Source organism: Terrapene carolina, unplaced genomic scaffold (assembly GCF_002925995.2).
Source record: "Terrapene carolina triunguis isolate 2854851 unplaced genomic scaffold, T_m_triunguis-2.0 Scaffold211, whole genome shotgun sequence".
Lineage (NCBI taxonomy): Eukaryota > Metazoa > Chordata > Testudines > Emydidae > Terrapene > Terrapene triunguis.
Genome location: NW_020664562.1, coordinates 13,816,596 through 13,841,354, shown reverse-complemented (window position 1 = coordinate 13,841,354; position 24,759 = coordinate 13,816,596). Strand labels below are relative to the sequence as shown.

Sequence of the window (24,759 nt, the reverse complement as noted above, 5' to 3'; positions counted from 1 at the left end):
CAGGTCTGGGATGAATCCCAGTGGCTGCGAAACTTTCGCATGCGGAAGGGGACTTTCCTCGAACTTTGTGAGTTGCTGTCCCCTGCCCTGAAGCGCAAGGACACCCGCATGCGAGCAGCCCTCACTGTCCAGAAGCGAGTGGCCATAGCCCTCTGGAAGCTTGCAACGCCGGACAGCTACCGGTCAGTCGCGAACCACTTTGGTGTGGGCAAATCTACCGTGGGGGTTGTTGTCATGCAAGTAGCCAAGGCAATCGTCAAGGTACTGCTCCCAAAGGTAGTGACCCTGGGAAACGCGCAGGTCATCATAGATGGCTTTGCCGCGATGGGATTCCCAAACTGCGGTGGGGCTATCGATGGGACTCACATCCCTATCCTGGGACCGGACCACCAGGCCAGCCAGTACATCAATAGAAAGGGCTACTTTTCAATGGTGCTGCAAGCACTGGTGGACCATCGGGGACGGTTTACAAACATCTACGTCGGATGGCCGGGCAAGGTTCATGACGCTCGCGTGTTCAGGAACTCTGGTCTGTTTAGACGGCTGCAGGAAGGTATTTACTTCCCAGACCACAAAATAACTCTTGGGGATGTGGAGATGCCTACAGTCATCCTCGGGGACCCAGCCTACCCGCTAATGCCCTGGCTCATGAAGCCCTATACTGGCGCCCTGGACACAGAAAAAGAACTCTTCAACTACCGGCTGAGCAAGTGCAGAATGGTAGTGGAGTGTGCTTTTGGCCGTCTCAAAGGGAGATGGAGAAGCTTACTCACTCGCTGTGATCTCAGCGAAACCAATATCCCCATCGTTATTGCAGCTTGCTGTGTGCTCCACAATCTGTGTGAGAGCAAGGGGGAGACCTTTATGGCGGGGTGGGAGCTAGAGGCAAATAGCCTGGCTGCTGATTACGTCCAGCCAGACAGCCGGGCCATTAGAAGATCCCAGCGGGACGCCCTGTGCATCCGGGAGGCTTTGAAAGCTAGGTTCCTGAGTGAGCAGGGCAACCAGTGACTTTTCAGTTTGTGGACAGAAAAGCTGAACCTGCCCCCGTTTCTTTACCCAGTTCATTTTGACTATCCTCTCCAGTTACATACCCCCTTCACCCCCTTCCCCTTCCCAAAAAATAAAATCATTTCGATTTTGTTAATGAACACCGTTGTCTGTATTGCTGTTTTCGCGGGAATATTTTAAACCGGGGACGCAGACTGTGGCGGGGGGGCGGGTTCAGTGTTGAGATGCAAATGATGCTTCTAAACTCCCGGAATGACAGGCTCCGCACTGGTGGACTGGTTATTTCAATGGAGAACATGAAAAACACCTCCCAGACTGACCAGGGTAACCAGTGACTGCACTGTGTATGTGTCCTGATGCTGGACCTGACACCGCCTCTGTACCCTGCTAAAGGTCACTGTCCTGTCCAATTACCAAGCCCCTTCCCCCCCTCCAGACAGACTCTCCCTCAAAAGAACCTGACTGAAACAGTAATGAACAGAAACAAACATTTTATTGCGAACCAGACATGAAACATGGGGGGTGAAACTTGGACGGGGGCTTGTGTGAGGTGGGTAGGAAAGAACTTATGAAATTTTGGGGAATGTCAGCCTTCTAGTGCTAGAGCAGTCTGCAGGGGTTGACTGAAAGTTTTAACGTCCCTTGCCGCCCCTCCTTCTTTGGACTTTAGGTGAGGGTGGTGTGGGACTTGGTGGCGGGTGAGGGCGGTTACAGATAGACTGCAGCGGGGCTCTGTCCTCCTGCCTCCGGTCTTGCAGAACATCCACAAGGCGCCGGAGCGTGTCCGTTTGCTCCCTCATTAGTCCAAGCAGCTTTTCAGTAGCCTGTTGGTCCTCCTGACGCCACCTCTCCTCCCGTTCCATGACTGCTCGGTGCATTTGTGACAAGTTCTCCCTCCACTGTGTCTGCTGGGCTGCCTGGGCTCGGGAGCATCCCATTAGTTCTGAGAACATGTCTTCACGCGTCTTCTTCTTCCTCCGCCTAATCTGCGCTAGCCTCTGGGAGTGTGCTGACAGGCTGGGTTGGGAGACAGTCGCAGATGTGTCTGTGTGAATTTTAAAAAGGGAGTGAATTCCTGAGACAGATAAATGAAATTGTATACAAAGAACCTAGTCTTTCTCTGTGAACAAAACCATGCACTGAACCTCTCACATGCGCACTCAGGACAAGGTCGAATTTTCGGCCGTCGCCTTCAGTGCCTGTGGACTTGCGGAGGTCTTGGAGTGTTCAGAGAACTGTGGCTGGAGACCTGAACTTCTGGAGCGGGCAATAATGGTAAGCCGCAGACTTGTGGCTGCTTAAAACTCCAGCAGTAGCACTGGCCTCCTTTCACATTGAAAGCAATGCCAGTCTCTGCTGCCAGCAATCAGGACAGCATCAACTCTGCCCCTGTCCCACCCCCTCGCGGCTGTCCCAGGGAAAGATCCCTGAATGCTGCCCCTCTCCCTCCACCGCGTGGCTGTAAAGCAGTCCCAATACTAACATTCCCCTCCCTAATTCAAAGCAGGGCGTCATGAGCGACATCACCCTCCTGAGGATCCCGGACACCCAGAGAGAACGCATGCTGCGGGAAAGCATGCAGAAACCGGGGCCGTATGCCGCCATGCTATGTCGGGCCATGATCCCCGAGTACCTGATTGTGGCATGGAGGGGACATGTCTGCTACCACGGAGGGCCCACTAAGATCGCCCTACCCCGGAACCTGATCAACAGGCTTGAGCTCTACCTCCACGAGACCTACGAGGAGTTCTCCTACGAGGATTTCTCGTCGATCCCCGGCCACATTGACCGGATTTTCGCGTAGGTGCACTGGGACTTTGGAGTGGAGCGTCTTGGGCCTGGGAATCATGTAGTTACGGACATTGTGAAATATTTTTAAAATACTTGGGACTAAATTGAGAAGAGCCTAAGACAGAGAAATCATGAAAACCCATTTGTTACCTTTGTAAATATTCCTGTTTTGTACCTGATTATTTTTTTACTAGTTTACAGCACTTTTATAAATATACATTGTTAATAGTATAAATATTACCGTTCTGTTTTAAATAAATGTTTACATGTTTACAGCACTTACTGCTTGATCCTTCCCCTGATTCTGTGTCCGGGGTAAGGGATGGGGACGGTTGGTACGGGATCTCGGTAAGGGTGATGAAGAGCTCCTGGCTGTCGGGGAAATCAGCGGTGCCAGCGCTGTCGACTGCCTCGTCCTCCTCATCTCCTTCTTCATCTTCCCCGTCCGCTGCCATGTCCGACGAGGAACCGGCCGCGGACATGATCCCATCCTCGGAGTCCACGGTCAGGGGTGGGGTAGTGGTGGCGGCCGCTCCCAGGATGGAATGCAGTGCCTCGTAGAAACGGGATGTGTGGGGCTGGGATCCGGAGCGTCCGTTAGCCTCTTTGGTTTTTTGGTAGCCTTGTCTCAGCTCCTTGATTTTCACGCGGCACTGCGTTGCATCCCGGCTGTAGCCTCTCTCTGCCATGGCTTTGGAGATCTTCTCGTAGATCTTAGCATTCCTTCTTTTGGAGCGCAGCTCTGAAAGCACGGACTCATCGCCCCACACTGCGATGAGATCCAAGACTTCCCGATCAGTCCATGCTGGGGCCCTCTTTCTATTAGATTGCACGGCCATCTCTGCTGGAGAGCTCTGCATCGTTGCCACTGCTCCTGAGCTCACCTCGATGTCCAAAGAGGAACTGAGATTCAAACTGCCCAGACAGGAAAATGAAAATGAATTCAAATTTTCCCGGGGGTGTGGCTGGTCAGAGCATCCGAGCTCGGACTGCTGTCCAGAGCGTCAACAGAGTGGTGCACTGTGGGATAGCTCCCGGAGCTATTACCGTCGATTTCCATCCACACCTAGCCTAATTCGATATGGCCATGTCGAATTTAGCGCTACTCCTCTCGTTGGGGAGGATTACAGAAATCGATTTAAAGAGAGCTTTATGTCGAACTAAATGGCTTCCTGGTGTGGACGGGTGCAGGGTTAATTCGATATAACGGCGCTAAAGTCGACATAAAAGCCTAGTGTAGACCAGGCCTATATATATATTTAAAGGGACACTGGCCCCACCTTTGAAAAAAGGATTTAAGTTCTGTTTTGTTTACAAAATCTGCTAGAAATTGTAAAAATAGCATTTCTTTCCCAAATAATTTTGTCCTTTATATGTAGGAATTGGATATTTTCCCTTCTGTGTCTATTAGATAAAACCCTATATGGTCCTGCACTCCATTTGTTGATCTCTGTTTGCCCAAACCATCCAGTATGTCACAGTCCTAGAAAATTGTGTTGGTTAATGGAGCTGCTTCTGTAAGCGGGTTATTTTCTCGAACAATAACACTACAGAAAAGTGTGCTATAAGAATTGCTGTTTACAGAAATATAATTTCTCTGTGACAGAGTGGGGGAACTCAAAGTATTTATTATATTTTAGGACCCATAAAATATGCCCAATCTAAGATTTTTCTAACGTGGATATAATTGTGTGTCTAAGAACTGCATTTTGGGATCAAAAACTACCAGATTAGGGTAATTTTGAGGAACCATTTGAGCTAAACTGTCTTTACAGGTCTGAGAGAAAAACAAGTCACTAGAGAAAATAAGAATGGAAAAGCACAAACTAATTAAAATACCGTAAACTGAAGTTTTAATTCTTTCAGAAAGGAATAAATCAAAGTATCTAAAGAGATGACAGAACTCAAGTTTTTTGATATACAAAACAAATGAAAGCTGATGCATGTATGCATGCAAATACTTCTACTGCACGTCAGTTGTTAGTGACATCAGTCCAAGTGACACAATATGAATGTATTCAACATAGTGGCTTCTTGTAAGTTTCCAGGTGGCATTGAAGAAGTTCCTTTTAACCTTTAAAGTTCTAAATGGTTTGGGAGCTGCTCACCCAATGGACTAAATCTCTCCCCATGCCATACTGCTTGATGGAGGGTTCAAGATTCAGCACCCTCATTTTAAAAGAGATGGAGCTACTGGCAGGATATTTTCCACAAAACGTGCTGCACTGTTTGGTCCAACAGTACTCAGATATGTTAAGTGACCAGGAACATTTTTTTCTGTCTTCATCAGTCCAGGAGGTTGCAAACATTTCTTTCAGATATAGACCTTGCTACCATATCTTTATCAGGCTTTTGAGGAAGATAGGAGTGTACTGATGATTGAAATGTGTGTGCCAGGGCTGGGAATTGCAGTTGGAGTGATTCTCATCTTGATTTTGGGAAGGCTGGGGGTCTTAATTATTTTTGTACAAATACAAGTGCATTGTTAATACACACCAAAGATGCAGAGAGCCCTAGCTTTTTCCACCTACCCAACTGAAACCACACACACACACTTGTTTTTGTAAATTTTCTTATAAATTGTATTGTTTTTTTAAACTAAGACAAGTTGATTATTTAAGATTTAGTTTATTCACATAAGAAACTTAAGATTGTTGTTTTACTGTTTGAATGTAAAGAGAGAACTGCCTCTCCACCAATCAGAATGCTAAAATTATGGTATTTTTATATTTGGAGAACAAACCCAACAGTTTTCACAGAACAGTAACAGAAAAAGTTGCCAATAATTTTCAGGAAACAAATTTCAAGAGACCAGTACTCCTACCTACTACCACTTATTTGTATAGCAGCTCTATTTAGACTGTATGCTTCCTTTCAGTGCTATAGTGGAATGTCCCAAAATGATGCTGACAAACAAATGGAGACAGAGTACCTTATCTCAGTTTTATACACCTTTCAAAACTTCAAACTTCCTAACCAATCTTCATTTGGAATGAATACAAATGGAAGAGCCAATTGACCATCAAGCATTGCAAGAGACATTAAAGTACTTCTCTTTAGGTCTGTAACCATTAAGTTAATACAAACAGAGGAAGAGAGAAAGCCATATGGTCAAAATGGAGGAATCAGATATATGAGAAAGCAACTTTATTTTAAAAGTCTTCTAATATAAACTCATGCACACTTTCATCAATGATCTGTATGTAACTCAGAAGAGAATCCTTCTCTGTCAGAGGAAAGATTGCTACACTCAAATCACTATTTAAATGATTATTTTAAATCATTTAACAACTGTGGGTAATACATTCATGACTTTTGTATCATTTTATGCGTAGAAAAGACAAACATGCTACTACTGTATTTGATTTTGAGGTAACTTACACATCTCTTTACTACTATATTTTTAAAAGATTGTCAAGGATGCCCAAAGAGTTGGAAGTATGCCCTTTTATTGCATAGTAGTAAAAATTCAAATAAAAAACACTGATTAAAACTTCACTAGCTCACATCAGTGACTGGGAAGCCCATTGCAATTTACTGCATTTTGTTAACTACCAAACAATGGAGCAAACAAAACACATCTCACAAAATTTACTCTAAAAAAAGCTGTTTTAATTACTTATTGAACTATCTACAACAGAGTTTGTAAAAAATGAGTTACTTTTATGAGATCTCATTAGAACGCTCTGGGCTATCACAGTAAACCTTTGCTGACAGGTGAGGACAGACTGCCAGGTTTGTGTTTGCAGATTAGCAAAATGCAGATTAGCAATATTCCATTGTGCAACTAATAAAGCAGCTGCTCCAGCCTAGATGGTATGTATTGTATTCCTTAAGCATTCAATATGGTTTTGACCCCTTACTGCTATGTGTACACATTACACAAAGCTGGAAATGAAGCTCTGAACATTTATATTATAGTTCCATACCTCTTGCTAAATACAATTCATGATTTCCCATAATAGGAAGAAACCACTGCTCTTTTAACAAAATCACTGCCTGCTACAAACATCCAGGTTTTTTAGTTTATTGATATACGTCAAAATTGCATAAAGCAGGGTTTCCGCCAGAATTTTAGGAAAGAATAGCACACCAGTGTGAATACTGAAGGCACAAAGTAATATTGAAAAGGTCTTTTTACATATGGTACAGGACAACCCAGGAATTTTTCTTTTAGAACAGCTATCATCCCTATACCCAAAAATATTTTAGATTTCACAAGGTGTTGAGAGGATTAATGTTTGTACAACATTTTGAAAATGTAAAACTGAATATACTGTCAGTAATAAGTATTATCAAGGTTGCACATACTATGTATTTATGCAGCCAAAGACGAGGGAAGTAAGAGACTTAGCTATATTACTGTGTATATTTTCCAATGCTGCAGCTTCCCTGTGTGTGCTTTGTAAATGAGTGTCCCCAGAGTTTGGAGAGAAGAGGAAGTTAGGCAGCATCTGAGGAAGCAGAAGTAAATACAACAAGCTGAGGGAGGTTTTTGGAGGATGCGCTTACCCTCGAGAGCTCTACTGAAGTACAGCCCTTGCTGCAGCAGAGTTTAGGAACCTGATAGGACAAGCAGATTTTCTACTTGTGGAGCTCCTACACGATACAGCAGTGGCTCTCAACTAGGGGTCCAGGGTCCCCTGGGGTGTTGCCAAGCAAGCCTGGCATTAGACTCGCTGGGGCCCAGGGCAGAAAGCTGAACCTCCGCCGTGCAGGGCTGAAGCCTGGGGCCCGACCACCTGGGGCTGAAGCCAAAGCCTGAGCAACTTAGCTTAACTAGGCCCCCCTGTGGCATAGAGCCCAAGCAATTGCCCTGTTTGCTGCCTCTTAATGGCAGACCTGGCTTTTATATGCAAAAAACAGCAGTTATTGTGGCACAGGTGGGCCATGGAGTTTTTATAGCATGTTGGGGGTGCCTTAGAAAGAAAAAGGTTGAGAACTCCCTGCTCTCCTGGAAAGGGGCTCTATTCCATGAACCATAAGAACTCTACTAGAGACCAGGCAAAATGGGCTGTCAGGTCTCTCTTCTGCACATCTTCATTACTCCATGCTGAAGATGTGCTTGTCCTGTAGAAATCCTTCGTTGCTTAGGTGCTCAGCAGGCAAGCATATCCTTCCGCAAATCTTCCCAACTGATTAGTTTTAACAGGTCCTTGGCTGCAGCTCTCAAGACTCTTGTACCTTACCCCCACCTCAGTGGATCAATCTCCCTACTGGCTGCGCCTATATTCTCCCGGGGGAGAAAGGACATTTGAGAAGACCTGTGGTGGCAGGTTAGGTTAGAGTCTAGTGGTGAATAGTGGCTTTCTTAGCTGCATTACTGAAAGGAGATTTCTAATAGCCAACTGACACTGGAAGATTTACCACACCGCTGGGCCTTGCTGGTAAACCCAGGGACCCTGTTCTCTATATATGAGCTTCTTGACACAATCTCCAGTGCACTACGTTACTTATTATTAAGGCCCTACTTAATTCGCGATTTATTGAGGATCCTGCAGTATTAGGCGTCCACCGCTATTTTGACAGCGGGGGATCCCACTGTCAGACCTGGGCGGCCGACAGCAAGAGCCCCAAGTGACCAAGGGCAGGGGCTCCCGCTGTCAGCCCCTCCAAAATTGCCACAAATAATTAAGATCCATTATTACATTTTCATGATTTTCCATGTCTTCTCCGCAACTCAGTCACAATTATTTGACAAGCATTCCACGATTCAAGTAGGGCCTTACTTATTATCCTTTTTTCACCATTTATCTCTCTGCTCTACCCAATCTTTTTCTCCTTTTATTCCACCATTTTGACAGTCACTTTTGTCTCCTCCCTCACCCCCTCTGTCATTTATGCTCTTGTGATCCATCTTATTTTTGGTTCTTTGCAAAGTTTTGCAGCAGTTCTTTGCACGTGGAAACATGCAAAGAGAAAGTGACTAAATTAGGATTCATCTGCAACTCTTCCCTATGCAAAACACTGCTATGTTTGATGCAGAGGGAAACGGACTTTCCCTGGCTAGACTAGTCTGTTTACTCCTGTAATGGCAACAGTTGGTAAATACGCTACATAAATCATTGGCCTTCCATGCTAATAATATGTCCATACCATTTTGGCAGAGGTATTTTAAAATATTTTACGTTAGTATTCCAGTAAATACACCTTCGTGAAACCAGATCCCTGCACCCCCTATTGCATGCTACAGTTTGCGCACAGTGAAGAATGATGACCAAATTACTGAAAGGCCCAGCAGGCCTACTGGAATCATTTAGCTCACCCTTGTAAAATTCTAACAGATTTATCCAAGATAAAGTTAATTTTTTTTTTCAGCACACGAATAAAAGTAATCATCTCCCTTTCACTCCCCTCCCCCACTATCATCATCATGATAAAAGGCAACAGAGTAGATTTTGTGCCTGGTCTGATAAGGTTGGTAACACTTTAGCTCATGCAGCTGTACATCACCGGTTTGTACATGTTGCCCACTTCAAGTTGTGAATTTTTTTTAGCCTTCATCTGATTTTATGGCTGGCTGATGGGTGTAGTAATTCTCAAAATGCTACTATAAGGGTAACAAGTTTGAAGACAATATGGAAAATTCTCTATATACTGCTAAGGCAGTTCTTCAAAACAATTTTTTTATTTGTATGATGTTTCTTAGTCTTCATTCACTTTCAATTTTACCATCTTCTGCTCATGTTAGTCTTAAAGTACTCAATCTACTATCTGTTACTTATATTGTACCTTACACAGTTAACCTTGTTTGGACATTTTTAAAGTTTCCAAGTTTTTTTTCTTTTGCTGAACATTGATGATAATTACTAAACTGTCAGCCAATATATCCCAAACAATTTATACAATACTTCAAGTGGTATGGGAGATTGGAACAGTTGTTTCATTTTATATTATACGGAAAGGACCTCAATATTTCTTTCCAAGATATTTTACGACAAACACTATAACACTCTTTAGTAAGATTTTTCTAAAATGGTTTCCTATGTTCCTATTATTAAGGGTCATAAATGTAGTCTCTAAGAGTGTCACTTTTCAATACTTTAGTCTAATAGTTTTTCTTGTACTTAGCAAGTGATTAGTAAATTGGACTAGCAACATATTTCAGTATAGATCTGGGTTAGTCATTTAACTAGAGTGAACAAAGGGATACATTTCAATGTTAAAATAGCCAAGATTTAAATCATATTGATATACAATGTACTAGTACTCATTTCTCTGCTTCTCCAACAGAAGTCATAGACATCCCTCAGATTCAGGGCCGGCTCCAGGCACCAGCCTGGCAAGCAGGTGCTTGGGGCGGCCGCTCCGGAGAGGGGCGGCACGTCCAGGTATTCGGCGGCAATTCGGCGGATGGTCCCTCACTCCCGCTGGGAGCAAAGGACCTCCCGCCGAATTGGCGCCGCAGATCGCGATCGTGGCATTTTTTTTTTTTTTTTTTTTTGGGCTGCTTGGGGCGGCCAAAACCCTGGAGCCGGCCCTGCTCAGATTTGATTAGTGTAGACAATGTGTTCATTGCTCTAGAACATTTGCATAATAAGGCACTTTACAGTGGTTTTGCAATACTCATGTTGCATTTTCTTTGAAAAGAGTTTAAATACAGGAAACAGTTCCCACTCCAGTCATAAAGGCAATCTAAATGGAGAAGGATTTAAATAGGTTTGTACCATGAAAAACAAATATGGCACTTTACTAATGCAGGAGCTTCAACTCCTAGGTGGGAGCCTAGGATTCAGCTCTACCAGCTAAATCAAGTAGCAACACAACTTGCCCTGGCGACATTAGGGTTTTAAAAATGTATTAGTTAAAAACTTGTATCCAACAAATTTAAATTGCTCCAGCACAACTCAGCTTTTGTCCTCCTCTAGACAAAGCCTTATGGTGTTTTATTAGATGTTGGAATGTATTAACGAATATCCTAGTTTAGAGACAAGGCAGGGTAGACTAAGGCTTGGTCTACACTTACCCCCCAAGTCGAAGTAAGGTACGCAAATTCAGCTACGTGAATAACGTAGCTGAATTCGACATACCTTACTTCGAACTTACCGCGGTTCAGACGCGGTCCACACGCGGCAGGCAGGCTCCCCGTCGACTCCGCGGTACTCCTCTCGTTGAGCTGGAGTACCGCAGTCGACGGCGAGCACTTCCTGGTTCGATTTATCGCGTCCAGACCAGACGCGATAAATCGAACCCGGAACTTCGATCCCCAGCCGTCGAACTACCCGGTAAGTATAGACCAGCCCTAATATATGCTGACCCTGTTAAGTTAATGCCTGTCATGAGTTAGTTTTCACTTTCTGGTTTAATACTACTTTGCTTGCCCATTTAAAACAAGGTTAGAAAAATAACTAAATTAAAAAACTATTTTCATTGAAATTTTAAATTTTCTTTTTATATGAAGTTTTATAAAACCCTTTAAATTGATTTCAGTCTTAGACACGTGGCTCAATCTGTTTGGCAGCATCCAATTAAAGAAATAGGAAAGTACTACAGTACTGCAAACTATGTCTGCAAACTATTCGCAAATATCTACAACTGTATATTGAAGCCCATTTCTTCAAGCAAGGCTCATTCACAATTTATATAAATTTCAAATTCAAGCCCACAAGTTTACAGAGTTCTCACACAAACCAGGCTACAGGGGGCTCTGAATACATAAAAAATAGTTAATTGTTTTATAATATAATCTTCTGTGAAACTCTGACTAGTTTACCAAAGAATGCATCATTCTGTGGCATCACTGCTGCTACCATTACTCCCATGCAACCCTGAATTAAACTGATTCCAAAATTTATACTCTAACACAAAAGTCTACTGTCCAGGAGAGAACTTTGGAATAAATGAGAAATAGTTTGTTATGAGTGACTACAAAGAGAGAAAATATTGCAATTTCTCCGGTAAGTGATTTCATAGCAGACTTTCTGGAGACACAACATATTACATATAAATTAAATTATTTTGGAACAGTTCCATTGTAAAGCTATAATTTCATTCAAGTTTGTTTGTTTTCCCTTCAAAGTAGGCTGTCAGAAACACAAAAAAAGCTTCTTTATTTAATAACTTATACATGGCAGTATTTACAGTGCAAAAAAATATTAAGTTTAATGAATTTTTGTTCAGCAAGTATACAATGCATAACTTCAGCCAAAAACAGACCAAGAATATTATGCTCTTCAAGTCCTTCCTCAGCATAATATAGAGACTTCAATATCCAAACTGATCTGTTTGACTGTTCATTTGAATATATATTATAGATGTTGAATTCTAATTAGATATTACTGCAACATTCATCCTAAATCAAGTACTCACATTTACACATGACAGAAAAAGGCAACACATTTTCTATACAGGAAACGGACAAATTCAGAATCATGCCGCAATGTCACATGGTACAACAGATTCCCCAGGTTATATGTCAACATGTACGCTACACGGAGAGAGGTAACAGCAGACGGAATTATCATCAGTTGTTAAGGTGGTGGATTAAACTCTGGAGAATCTAGCACAGGGGTGGGCAAACTACGGCCTGCGGGCTGGATCCAGCCCGTCAGGGCTTTGGATCCGGCCGGCAGGATTGCCATCCTGGTGGCGCCGCGGGCCCTGTGCCGCTCCCAGAAGCGGGCGGCACCCACATTTACACATGACAGAAAAAGGTAACATTCTCTATATAAGAAGCAGGGGAACTGCGACCAATGGGAGCTTTGGGGGAGGTACCCGCAGGCGAGGGCAGCGTGCAGTGCCCTCTGCCCCCCAGGGGCCGCAGGGACGTGGTGCTGGCCGCTTCCAGGAGTGGAACAGAGCGGTGCAGGGCCAGGGTAGGCAGGGAGCCTGCCCTGGCCCCGGTGCGTGCCACTACCACCCCGGAGCCACTTCAGGTAAGCGGTGCAGGGCCAGAGCCCTCCTGCACCCCAACCCCCTGCCCTAAGCCCCCTGCTGCACCCCACACCCCAACCCTCTGCCCTGAGCCCCCTTGTACACCCGCACCCCTCCTGCACCGCAACCCCCTCGCCCTGAGCCCCCTTGTACACCCCGCGCCCCTCCTGCGCCCCAACCCCTTGCCCTGAGCCCCTTCCTGCACACCGCACCCCCTCCCACACCCCAACCCACACCCCAACCCTACATTGATGGCCCTGCATGCAATTTCCCCACCCAGATGTGGCCCTTAGGCCAAAATGTTTGCCCACCCTTGTAAGCTCTTCAGGGCAGGAACCATGCCTTATTTTTCACTCTGTCAAGTATCTGTTACGCTTTTTGATGCTGTAAAAATTAAATTAATTCAACAGCAATTTACACTGTTACATGAAACTCCAGGATCTGCAGCATGTAGTTGCAAACTTTCTGGGTGAGGGGTATATAACCTCTAGAGTCTTTCCCCAGGGTATGAGATACAGATTCCTCTGATGAGATGGAGAAAAGGGATGTCATTTCAAATGGAAACATTCTGTGAAGAGACCAAAATCTGCATTGGGGCATACATTTTCTTATTGGATTACAGAGAGCTATAGACCCGGGCTACAGATATCAATAGTGGCACATTCAAAGTTCCATTCCAGTTGGTAAACAAAAATGTAATAATGACCACTGGAGACTTCAACATAGAAGTTAACATTTTAGCATACCAGGAGATATTCTTAAATAAATCTAGATAGACTGTGCTGGGAGAATGATTTTAAGCAGTTTTCTTCACAGAATGCACTTTTAAAAAGGGTATTAAAAGAAGGTAAGCTGCAACTAAATGGAGGATAACAAATATTAGAATGGTTGTTACAAAGCCTTTTTTTTTAAATTTAAAAATCAAGCCTTGATAAAACCAGCATCATAGTATAGAAATACGTACGTACGTACGTGTGTGTGTGTAAAAGTGTTATTAACATCTTGCTTGGAGCCTCAAAAGTATGCTAATTCAGAGAGAACCTTAACCTTTTCCTAGCTATTAAAATACATTAAACATGTAAAAATGATGGTTCTGTCTACTGTAGACAGAAACAACCAATTAAAAAAAGGAAACAGTATGTTCACAGGTTTTTGAATTGTTTTAATAGTAATAATAGTATACAGCCACTTACAAAATATAAAAATAAGATTTAGTTCAAAATTTATCATGAAAGGCAGTGTAGAAGAACACTGGAAATCAGGGAGCCCTGAGTTCTCATCCCAAGGCTTCCGCTCACTTGCTGTTGGTAACTTATTTGATTCATTTAACCTCTGTTTAGTTTATACAACTGCAAAAATGGGAGAATAATACTTGACTGCTTTTATAAGAGTGTAGTGAGGATTAATGTTTGCAGAAGTGTTTACAGTTTTAAGTTAAAATTGTGACGGGTTGGATCACAGAAACCCCCTTGGGAGCTGCCACCCCATGTGCAAAGACTACCCCTGCTTCTGTTTTCCCTGCCAGCTCAGGACTCCAGCACCCTGTCTTGCTGAACCAGACACTCCCATCTGCTCCAGCACAGACCCAGGGTCTGAATCACTTGTCCCAGAGCTGCAAGTTTACCTGAAAACAGCTCACAGAAGTGTGCTTGTTTTTAGCACTCAGATGCCCAACTCCCAATGGGGTCTAAACCCAGATAAATCTGTTTTACCCTGTATAAAGCTTATGCAGGGCAAACTCATAAATTGTTCGCCCTCTATAACACTGATAGAGAGATATGCACAGCTGTTTGCTCCCCCAGGTATTAATACATACTCTGAGTAAATTACTAAATAAAAAGTGATTTTATTAAATACAGAAAGTAGGATTTAAGTGGTTCCAAGTAGTAACAGACAGAACAAAGTAAGTCACCAAGCAAAATAAAATAGATTTGTGCATTTTATGTCTAATCAAACTGAATACAGATAACCTCACCCTCAGAGATGCTTCAGTAAGCTTTTTCTCAGACTGGACACCTTCCAGGCCTGGGCACAACTCTTTCCCCTGGTACAGCTCTTGTTGCAGCTCAGGTGATAGCTAGGGGATTCTTCATGATGGCTCCTCTCTCCACTTTGTTCTGTTCCACCCCTTTCTATATCTTTTGCATAAGGCGGGAACCCTTTGTCCCTCTGGGTTTCCACCACCCCCGCACTGGAAAAGCACCAGGTTAAAGATGGATTCCAGTTCAGGTGACATGATCACATGTCACTGCAAGTCTTCATTGCCCACTTGCCAGCACAAACATATACAGGAAGACTCACAGGTAAACACAACCATCTGCAGACAATGGTCCTGGTTAATGGGAGTCATCAAGATTCCAAACCATCATTAATGGCCCACACTTTACATAATTACAATAGGCCCTCAGTGTTATATTTTATATTTCTAGTTTTAGATACAAGAGTGGTACATTTATACAAATCGGATGATCACACTCAGATTATAAGCTTTGTAATGATACCTTACAAGAGACCTTTTGCATGAAGCATATCACTTATTACCATATTTTTCTAAAACTATCCCAGTTACATTATATTCACTTATTATCATGTTTTTATAAAACCATATAGGCTGCACAACATCACAAAAATATTTTATAAATCACTGTGCATGTGTGAAAATTTAAGATTATTGTTACAGTAAATAAAGGGTTGAGTAATTGAGCAGTATCTTCTCAGATAAAAGTTCAAAATTTAGCAGACCTTATAAATACATTTATTAGATGATACTTAGGACACGAAGTACATACTTCACTCCCATCTTCCTGTATTTGAATGACTATACATGGAAATATTTGGAGACACGGCTCATTTTTCTAAAGATAGGTGAAGTTAGATGCAGAGTATGCTCTGTTCGCAATTTTCTAGACTCCAGAATTTATTTTGAAGCCAAATTGTCTACATTTCAGTATGCAGGAGGAAGACAGGTGGGAGGTGTTTCCAGATGATCCACTGTGTGGATCCTTGGCTCCCTCTCCCCAAAATGCCAGGCCTGCAGTAGGGGCACTCTGGGCTCTTTAACCTTCCAGAAAACATGTGCAGGCTTGTCTCCCCTCTCTCCAGTGCATCTCCCCTGCACCTGGATGGACAGTGGTTTAAGAATTTTTCTCTAACCAGATACATGGGAAGATTCATATGAAAATTTTGCAATTTATAAGTATTTGAAAACTCTCTTTATTTACCTGAGGAGATACACTGTCATTTGACAGAATTTCAGAAAGCTACTAAGTCACAACAAGATGATTTATTGTTATACTGTAATACTGCATTATCACATAATTGTGTTGTCAGAAAAATGGCATCATATAATGATGCCACATCATGCTATAATATCCTTTTCACATCCCTAGAACTCCTTCCTGGATGCAGAGAGCAAAAGAAGGGATCCTTACTATCCCTTCTCAATCCCTTCTCCCCTGAAGGAGAAAGGTTAGTCAACAAATGAATCCAAATGGTTCCCATGCTACAATTCTTCTTTCTCACATGGCTCATTTTGCTCAAAACATGTAAATTGGATAATTTAGAGATTGCTCATGTCTAGGATCAGACAGAGCAAGCAGAAGACCAGTCAAATGTGTGACCCTGTAAAAGGACTGCCCTGAGGTTTTTCTCCCAGATGATGGGAGAACCTGACCACAACCCAGTTACTTGCACTGGGTGGCTCCACCTGGTTCCTTACAGTTAGAAGGGACAGGGGTCATCTAGTCCAATCCCCTGCCAAGATGCAGAATTTGTTGTGGCTAAGCAATCCAAGAGAGATGACTACCCAACCTCCTTTTGAGAGCCTCCAGTGAAGGAGCTTCCGCAACCTCTCTAGGCAACCTGTTCCATTGTCCTACTGTTCTCAGAGTTAGAAAGTTTTTCCTGAGATTTAATCTACATCTGCTATAATTCAGTTTGAACCCATTGCCCTTTGTCCTGCCCTCTGTGGCAAGAGAAAACAACTTTTCCATCCTTTATATGGCAGCCTTTCAAGTATTTGAAGACCACTATCATGTCGCTCCTTAATCTCCTCTTTTCCAAACTAAATATACCCAGTTCCTTCAGCCTTTGCTCATTTGGCTTGCATTTCATCCCCCTGATAATCTTTGTTGCTTGCCTCTGGATCCTTTCCAGTTTCTCTACATCCTTTCCATACATTGGTGACACTATAGCCCAGCTGAGGCCTAACCAGCGGCAAGTAGAGCAGTACTATCACCTCCAGTGACCTGCGTGCTATGCCTAAGTAAATGCAACCTAAAATTGCATTTGCTTTTTTTGCAATAGCATCGCACTGCTGACTCATATTGAGGTTGTGATCCACCACTACTCCCAGATACTTCTCAGCAGTGCTGCTGCCAAGACAGTTATCCCCCATTCTGTATTTATGCATTGGTTTTTCTTCCCGAAGTGTAGCACCTTTCATTTGTCTTTGTTGAATTTCATTTTGTCATCTATAGCCCAGTTCTCCAATTTATCAAGAACTCTCTGAATTTTAGCTCTAGCCTCCAGCACGCTCTCTATTCTTAAATCCAAGTAATTAATAAAGATTTTAAACACTGGACCCAGAACAGATCCCTGTGGAACCCTATTTGAGACCTCCCTCCAATCTGATATCATTCCATTAATAGTTACTCTGTGTTTGTGGTTGTTTAACCAATTATGTATCCACTTAATGGTAGTTCCACTGAGCCCCCATTTCTTTCAGCTTACTTATCAGAAGATCATGTGGGCCTGTGTCAAAACCCTTGCTGAAGTCCAGGTATATCATGCCTGCCTCTTGCGAGCATTCTGAAGTCTCTCCCTGGGAGTTTGCTGCACTCCCCATAGGGTCAGGATGAAGATCTCCTGCATGGAAGTTCCTCCTATGGCTCCAGGAGTAGCTTCAGCAGTCTCCTGCTTAGGCATCCTGCTCCTCCACTGCCCCCACTGACTGCAGTTTCCTCCCTTTTAAAGGCCTATCATTAAGGCTGCGATTTAGTCACGGAGGTCACGGAATCCGTGACTTCCAAAGACCTCCATGACTTCAGCCAGCACCAGCTGGGAGCTGCAGGACCTTGTCACTACTCCCAGCCTCCGCAGGCGGTGGCGGGGACCCCCATGGGCAACAGGGGGATCCCCATTGCTCCCATCCACCACGGGCGGTAGGGGGGACCCCCTCTGCTCCTGGGCCACCACGGGCGGCAGGGGGGACCCCCTACGCTCCCGAGCCACTGTGGTCAGCAGGGGGGACCCCAGCAGCTCCCAGCTGTTGTGGGCGGCAGGGGGGATCCCAGGAGCTTGGCCCCCCCCCCCCCTCCCATTTTATCATGGGTATTTTTAGTAAAAGTCAAGGACATGTCAAAAGCTTCTGTGAATTTTTCATTATTGCCCATGACCTGTCCATGACTTTTACTGAAAATATCCAACCAAAACAGCCTTAGCCATCATCCATGATTGACATTGCCGGAGACACCTCCCTCATCAGTGTGGGGTCTATACACCACACCAAGGGACCCCATGAAAAGAAGTGTTTATGTAGATTTTTATCAACTCTACAACAACAAAAAAGAGTATCCCTCCTACTCACAGGACAAGGATAAACTGACTTACATACATAATGGAGCACTTTATGTTAAAAATACTAGTAAGTTGATTGGGCTTGCAATAATAAATACTTTTATATAGATAATTCAGTACTAATATAGAACATGAAATTCTCTATTCCTCCAAATATGGCTCTGGCCCACTGTTAGAGTGGATATATTTTCACATAAAATGACTCAAAATAGTGGGAGTATACAAGAACTAAGTCCACCTTTCCTGCCAATTTCAGTATTCTATTATTATCTGACTTTTAAAGGCCAAAACCTAAAATATTTTAAATGGCAATTTTGCATGTGAAAGTTTTTAAACATTTTTTTTCTTTTTTGAAAGTACAACCAATATGGGACTATGAAAATTAAGATCAGTTCACATACTGATCTATGTACATTGTGTCTTAAATGATTACCGTATATACTCATTCATTAGCCTGTTCGTTTATAAGCCGACCCTGACTCCCCCCTCCCACCCCCCCCAAGATGGTTAGGTAAAAATAGCAAAAACTCTATGACCCTTTCATAAGCTGACCCTATATTTCAGGGGTTGGCAAACTTTGGCTCCCGGCCATCAGGGTAAGCCGCTGGTGGGTGGGACATTTTGTTTACCTGGAGCGTCTGCAAGCATGGAGCCCCTCAGCTCCCTGTGGCCGGAAGACGCTCCAGGTAAACAAAACGACAATGTATTACATATTCAAGGATTCCATATATTTTAAAATCATCAAATTTTGGTGTAGACCCCTTTATAAGCCGACCCCGCTCTTTGACGTGTCACTTTTTTACCAAAAATATTCGGCTTATGAACGAATATATATGGGAATTTTTAAATAAATCTGTTTTACTGTTTTACCTAGTAAACCTGAACTCTTAAATAACCAAATATAAAAATAATTTGTCCTGTTGTAACAACTGTATTATGCAGGGGGGAAAAATGCACTGTTGTCCATCTTTAAGCCTGCCAGTGCCAGGATAATTTATTACAAATGGAATTTGCCCATTTAAGACAGGCAATTCTGCATCTTAACTGTGACCACCTTGAAAGTCTTTAAAAAAAATTATAATGCTAAAGAGCATAAAGTTTCTATTATGAGAAAAAATATTAGTTTTTTAAAAAAAGTTGATTCTCTTCCCCAATTCTGGATTCTACATTTTATCCTTTATTGTTTGGTGAGAACAGAGTTAGAGTAACAACCTTTTTTTCATCGAAGAGAAACCTCTAGGATTTGCTGTGGAGAGGCATGGTAATATGAAGAATTACTGTGGGTGTCCCTGGAAGCCCTTGTTAAAATTCTACCTGTAAGTGTGAATTAGGGTTGGAATTTACTTTTCCTGCTCTCATAGAGTCCATCCCATTGGGGCTCATACAAATACTTAAGATCATCAAGGAGTTTGCTTTTATAATAAGCCAGGCCATAGTGCTGGTCCTGGGGTTTATATCAGATTAAAGGTGAACAACTGAGAAGCCCTTTCTTAGAACAATGGCAACATTGGTGAGGCAAATGCAGCTCACTAAAGTTGTAGCCTACTACAGTACGAGAAAATATGTAGCTATTGTACAGCAAAAACATAACATCTAGAAAAAAATTGTATAACAAAGTTCCAATTGTCTACAATAATTATGAAATGTTGTGACACGCTTTCTGAAACCAGAAGAAAAAAAATTCACTGAAGTTTAATATTACACAGTTCCTCAAACAAAACAAAATATACACCTGACATGATCTCTCTGTGGAATAAAAAAAAATCCCTTTACAAGTACTGTATTAATATAGACCCGAAGAATACTTTGTTTTTCCTAGGGAAAAAATAAAGGCAAATACTATACATGTAAATAAACCAATCATTAAAGCAGGGATCTCGAACTCAAATCACCATGAGGGCCACATGAGGATTAGTACATTGGCCCGAGGGCCGCATCACTGAAACCTTTTCATACAATGATACAAAAGTATAGTCAAAAATGAAATAAAATGAAGAGTAATATAGTATGCTATTAAAAGTCAATGAATTAACTTTTTTAAAACTGTAATGCAAAGAGGTGTTTTAATAAAATATAAACACCTATAACTATTCCTTATGTAGTCACTAACACTTATGATGATCTACACCAGGGGTCTCAAACACGCGGCCCGTGGAGTTATTTCCTGCAGCCCACCATAGGCGCTGACTCTCTCCCGCACAGAGTAACCCTTTCCACCCCCCGGTCACAGCGCAAAGTCAAGAGGGAAACTGAGGCTCACCTAGGAATTATAAAAATGTTACAGAAAATTTCCACTTCGTCACAGACACTGTCCAGTGTCCCAACAGAGAGACCCCTGGCAATGGGGGGGAGGGACCCTCTGGGTGCCCAGCACTCCTAACAGAGAGACCCCTGGGCGATGGTGCCCGGTGCCCCTAAGAGTCTATCACAGGGGTCTCAAACATGCAGCCCCACCCCCATTCCAACCCCTTCCCCAAATCCCTGCCCCTGCCCCGCCTCCTCCCCTGAGCGTGTGGCATCCCCGCTCCTCCCACCTCCCTCCTGGAAAGTCCTAAGCATCACCAAACAGCTGTTTGGCAGCGGGAAGTGCTGGGAGGTAGGCGGAGGAGCGGGGACGCAGCGCACTGGTGGGAAGAGGAGAGCTTGGCTGTCGGTGGAGTCGGTGCCTATGGCGGGCTGCAGGAAATAACTCCGCGGGCCAGCCACGTGTTTGAGACCCCTACATTAAAGGGATCAAAACTAGAGGAAAGTCATGCTTCATAAGACTTTTTTGCAGAAGGCATTAAAAACAAAATGTCAAACATTTTATGCGATTTGGTTCAACCAGTGGTTCTGCTTCTTGCTTTTAGTTCAACTGGTGGAAGACAGTCATGTAAATTAAAAAAAAAAACAACAAAAAAAAACCCTCCACTACATACAACAGAAGGCTCAGTTGTGTTTTAACTTCTTCCCTTTCTGCAGCTGTTCTCCAATTAATTCTTTCTACAGTTGAAAACTGAACCAGGTCTAGCCTATTCTAACATATCTTCTGACTCAGATACAGAAGAGCAACCACCACATGACGATTTCAAACATTTTTTGCACTAGAGCCCCTCTATCCTGGTGGAGTTGCATCACAGAAAACTGTTAAGAGATAGGCGTTCTGAATTAAAGTCCAAGTTTATGGTGAGAGGTGAGGATGTTAAGGAGGGAAGTTATAGGTAACAAGGGGAAAAAAGATTCCCATGCTCTCTTAAGCCTCACACAGTTGAATTAATCTACTGCTCTAAGCACACACAGCTGAACATGTACCACTTTATACATTTCCTAGACACAAGCCCATCCCTACTTCTCATGGACATGAAGGCCTTATACCTGTTTGGGACTTCAAAACAAAACCATTAAAGCCTCTAAGTACTGATGGGATTTTTTTTCTACGATTTGAAGAATCCAGGTAGATGACCAGATAGATTTTCTGTCCTCCAGGCTCCAATCACTATGTCTGTAAACTGAACATTTATGGTGTTGAAATTACATTGAATGGGAGGGAGAGGATAGGAAGCACCATTCATGTAGAATGAACAAAGGCCACTGACAATTAGTTTAAACACAGATATGTTTGTAAGCTCCCTCGAGACTGTTAAGAGAGCCATCTTTGGCTACTGGAGTGGTTCTCAGAGGCTCTTTCAAGCTTTGGACATTACAAATGTCTTGAACCATGTCAGTTGCATGGCAGAGTTTGTTCTTTATTAGTTAGTTTACTATATGGGGGTGTTTTTCACTCTCCTTTTGTCCAGAATACTGGATGTGTCTGAAATAACCATCTTTGGACTATGTGGGAGCGCCAGAATTCTATGACATGATCTTCCCTTGCTACTATCAGTGAATTGTTCAAAACAGTATGCTTACCAGTTGTCTTACACCACATAACTCACTCCTTACTACGGAGGAAGTTACCTGAGCAGAAAGAGAATGTCAGAACTATTTTCTCCCATACTATTAAAAGGTTGGGGATGATTCCTTTAATTCATGTTTGCAAAAAGGACAGTTGAGTTATTTGTTTTCAGGTCTCCATTAGATAGGTAACTAGCCAATATAAAAATTACCTTTTCGATTTCTGAGAGAAGGTGGTGAAGAGAAAGGTTTCAGGTATCTTGTCTGTATCTATGGCTATTTTATTTATGTACTGATTTTTACAAATGCATCTGCCACACTTTTACATAATTTTAGAAACAATACAAAATATGATGATGAATCTCCAAATATAATAAACCCAAGCCATAGAGCCCTGCAAATCTGCGGATAGCTGCTTTATATCAGTGGACCATTTTTGCGGATAGCAGGGCGGAGGCGGATACAAATTTTGTATCCGCGCAGGGCTCTGACAGTAAGAGCCAGGTGTGCAGCTGTGAGGAACCACAACATGGACCCTCCACCTGCCCTGGGCAGGGAGCCTGGGGGACAAGGACATGGGCTGGGGGCTGCTCGGGTCCCCTGACCAAGACAGGTGGAGGGTCCACCACACAGCTCCCCACAGCTGTCTGCCCAGCTGTTCCCGTGGCTGGACTGTGGCTCCAAGCCCCCCCCCCCCCCCGCTGGAGCCGGAGAGCTGCGCTGGCAGCTGAGGGGGAGCCTAGGTCCCTCCACCTGCCCTGGGCGTGGGGCCTGAGCAGCCCCAGCCCGTGTCCCTGCCTCCCAGAAGTGCAGAATTTTGAGCACAGGTGTTGCGTGCTTGTTGTGATCCAGGTCACTGAGAAAGCAGGCTTCTACAATAAAGTCTCTAGGTCAGGGGTTCTCAAACTGGGGGGTCACGAGGTTATTACATGGGGGGAGTCACAAGCTGTCAACCTCCACCTCAAATCCTGCTTTGCCTCCAGCATTTATAATGGTGTTAAATATACACAAAAAAAGTTTTTAATTTATAAGGGGGGGGAAATCGCACTCAGAGGCTTGCTAGATGAAAGGGGTCACCAGTAAAAAAAAGTTTGAGAGCCACTGCTCTAGTTTGCTTTCACAGTAATATAGAACATGAAGTGAAGAAAACAACTCAATTGGCTAAATCCTTATCTTACTACAACCTTTGGAACACTGGTGTCTTCAAAACAGAGTACTCTACAAGAATGAAGTGAGTTATCCATTTTAAAAAAAAAAAAAAAAAACCAAAAACCTGAAGCCGCTTTAAGGAATTTAGTTCTGTGAATTTTTTAAAACAACTAAGTAATAGGCCTAAATATTTCCTGGCAATATAAACATGATGCAGATTAAGTCATGTTAACTGCTTGCTAATAATCTCACACTTTAGAATGAAAAAAAAAAAAATCTTAGCAACTCAGGTTTCTAATGAATTTATTGTATAGAGATATTTGTATTGTATATTGTGCTCGGACCATGAAGACTACCAAATGTAGTGGTGAGCAGATTTCAGAAAGTAGATTCCAAGTGAAAGAGATCCAGGGAAAATTGAAGCTGTAGGTTCAGCTATTGGGCTGATGATTTTTATCAAGTTATTTTCCCCCCCACTATGTATCTAGAAATAGGAATTATGAAAAACAAAAGAGATGGTTCCTCGTAGCCAATTTGCTCTTTAAGTAGAGGGAGAGAAACAGAAATAACCTGTAGATTATTTTCACTAGATCTAGGGGCCGGGGTGAAAGCCTAGTCCCAATGAAGTTAAGGGGAGTTTTGCAATGGACTTCACAGGGGCCAGGATTTTATTTAGGGAATCCACAAATCCTACAAGGCATGGGCTGTGTTTACTCATTTATATAACTTCTAGCACACTGATTGGAGTATGGTCACTAGTGGAATACAAATAAAATAAGATGTCTCCAGCAGCTCGACTTTATGTATTGAAATCACATTGTGATTATTTCTTTAATAGAGTTGCTTCTAAATTATCTTTTGTAGTGAACAGGCAGCCATGCTACATCTCATTACTGTATTTTTAATATGCTGCATGACCAACCAACCAACAGCAACCCCTTTCTCTCAATCACATGTAAACAAGCCCAGTGACAGAATAAAGTTTTAATTATACTGCTATTAGGAACACCAAGAAAAAAAAAATACAAAAGCCACACTCACCATCTGAATGGGTTTCTTGTGCAGATCTCTTTCGGTTACCAACTTCTCTTGATCAGTGACATAAAGACCTTTCTGTGCCAAGGCCTGGATAACAGCATCATGACCCAAAAGTGGTTTTGCAGCATCACTCTTGAGAATAAGACTTCCAGCACGACAGTAGAGTTCAGCAGATAGCAGCAAGTTAACAACAGGTGGTTTAATGTGTTCCTGGTCATACTGGTCTGTGTAAAATGGTTCTTGCAATTCTTCTGGAACATTTTCTATAAGAACCAAAAGATATAATCAGATAAACAACACTACACAGTACTAGGAAAGGTACCTAATCTATACACACACACTTTAATTATTTAAAGTTGTTAGCAGCTAGGAAGTATCCCTTTTTATATAACTATTTCTATATTATTTTAACACAAATCTATGGGGGACCCAATTACAGAATAAGAA

General features: G+C 42.9%; 1 protein-coding gene across 1 annotated transcript in view; it reads right to left on the bottom strand.

Annotated features, from left to right (window-relative positions):
- The window catches only part of LOC113407450 (calmodulin-regulated spectrin-associated protein 2-like), a 188,311-nt gene that overhangs the window by 145,400 nt on the left and 18,152 nt on the right, over window positions 1-24,759 (bottom strand). Inside the window, exon 2 of the mRNA XM_026655999.1 lies at window positions 24,316-24,575. Within this exon, the coding sequence (XP_026511784.1) occupies window positions 24,316-24,575 (260 nt within the window). The remainder of the gene's footprint in view (window positions 1-24,315; window positions 24,576-24,759) is intronic.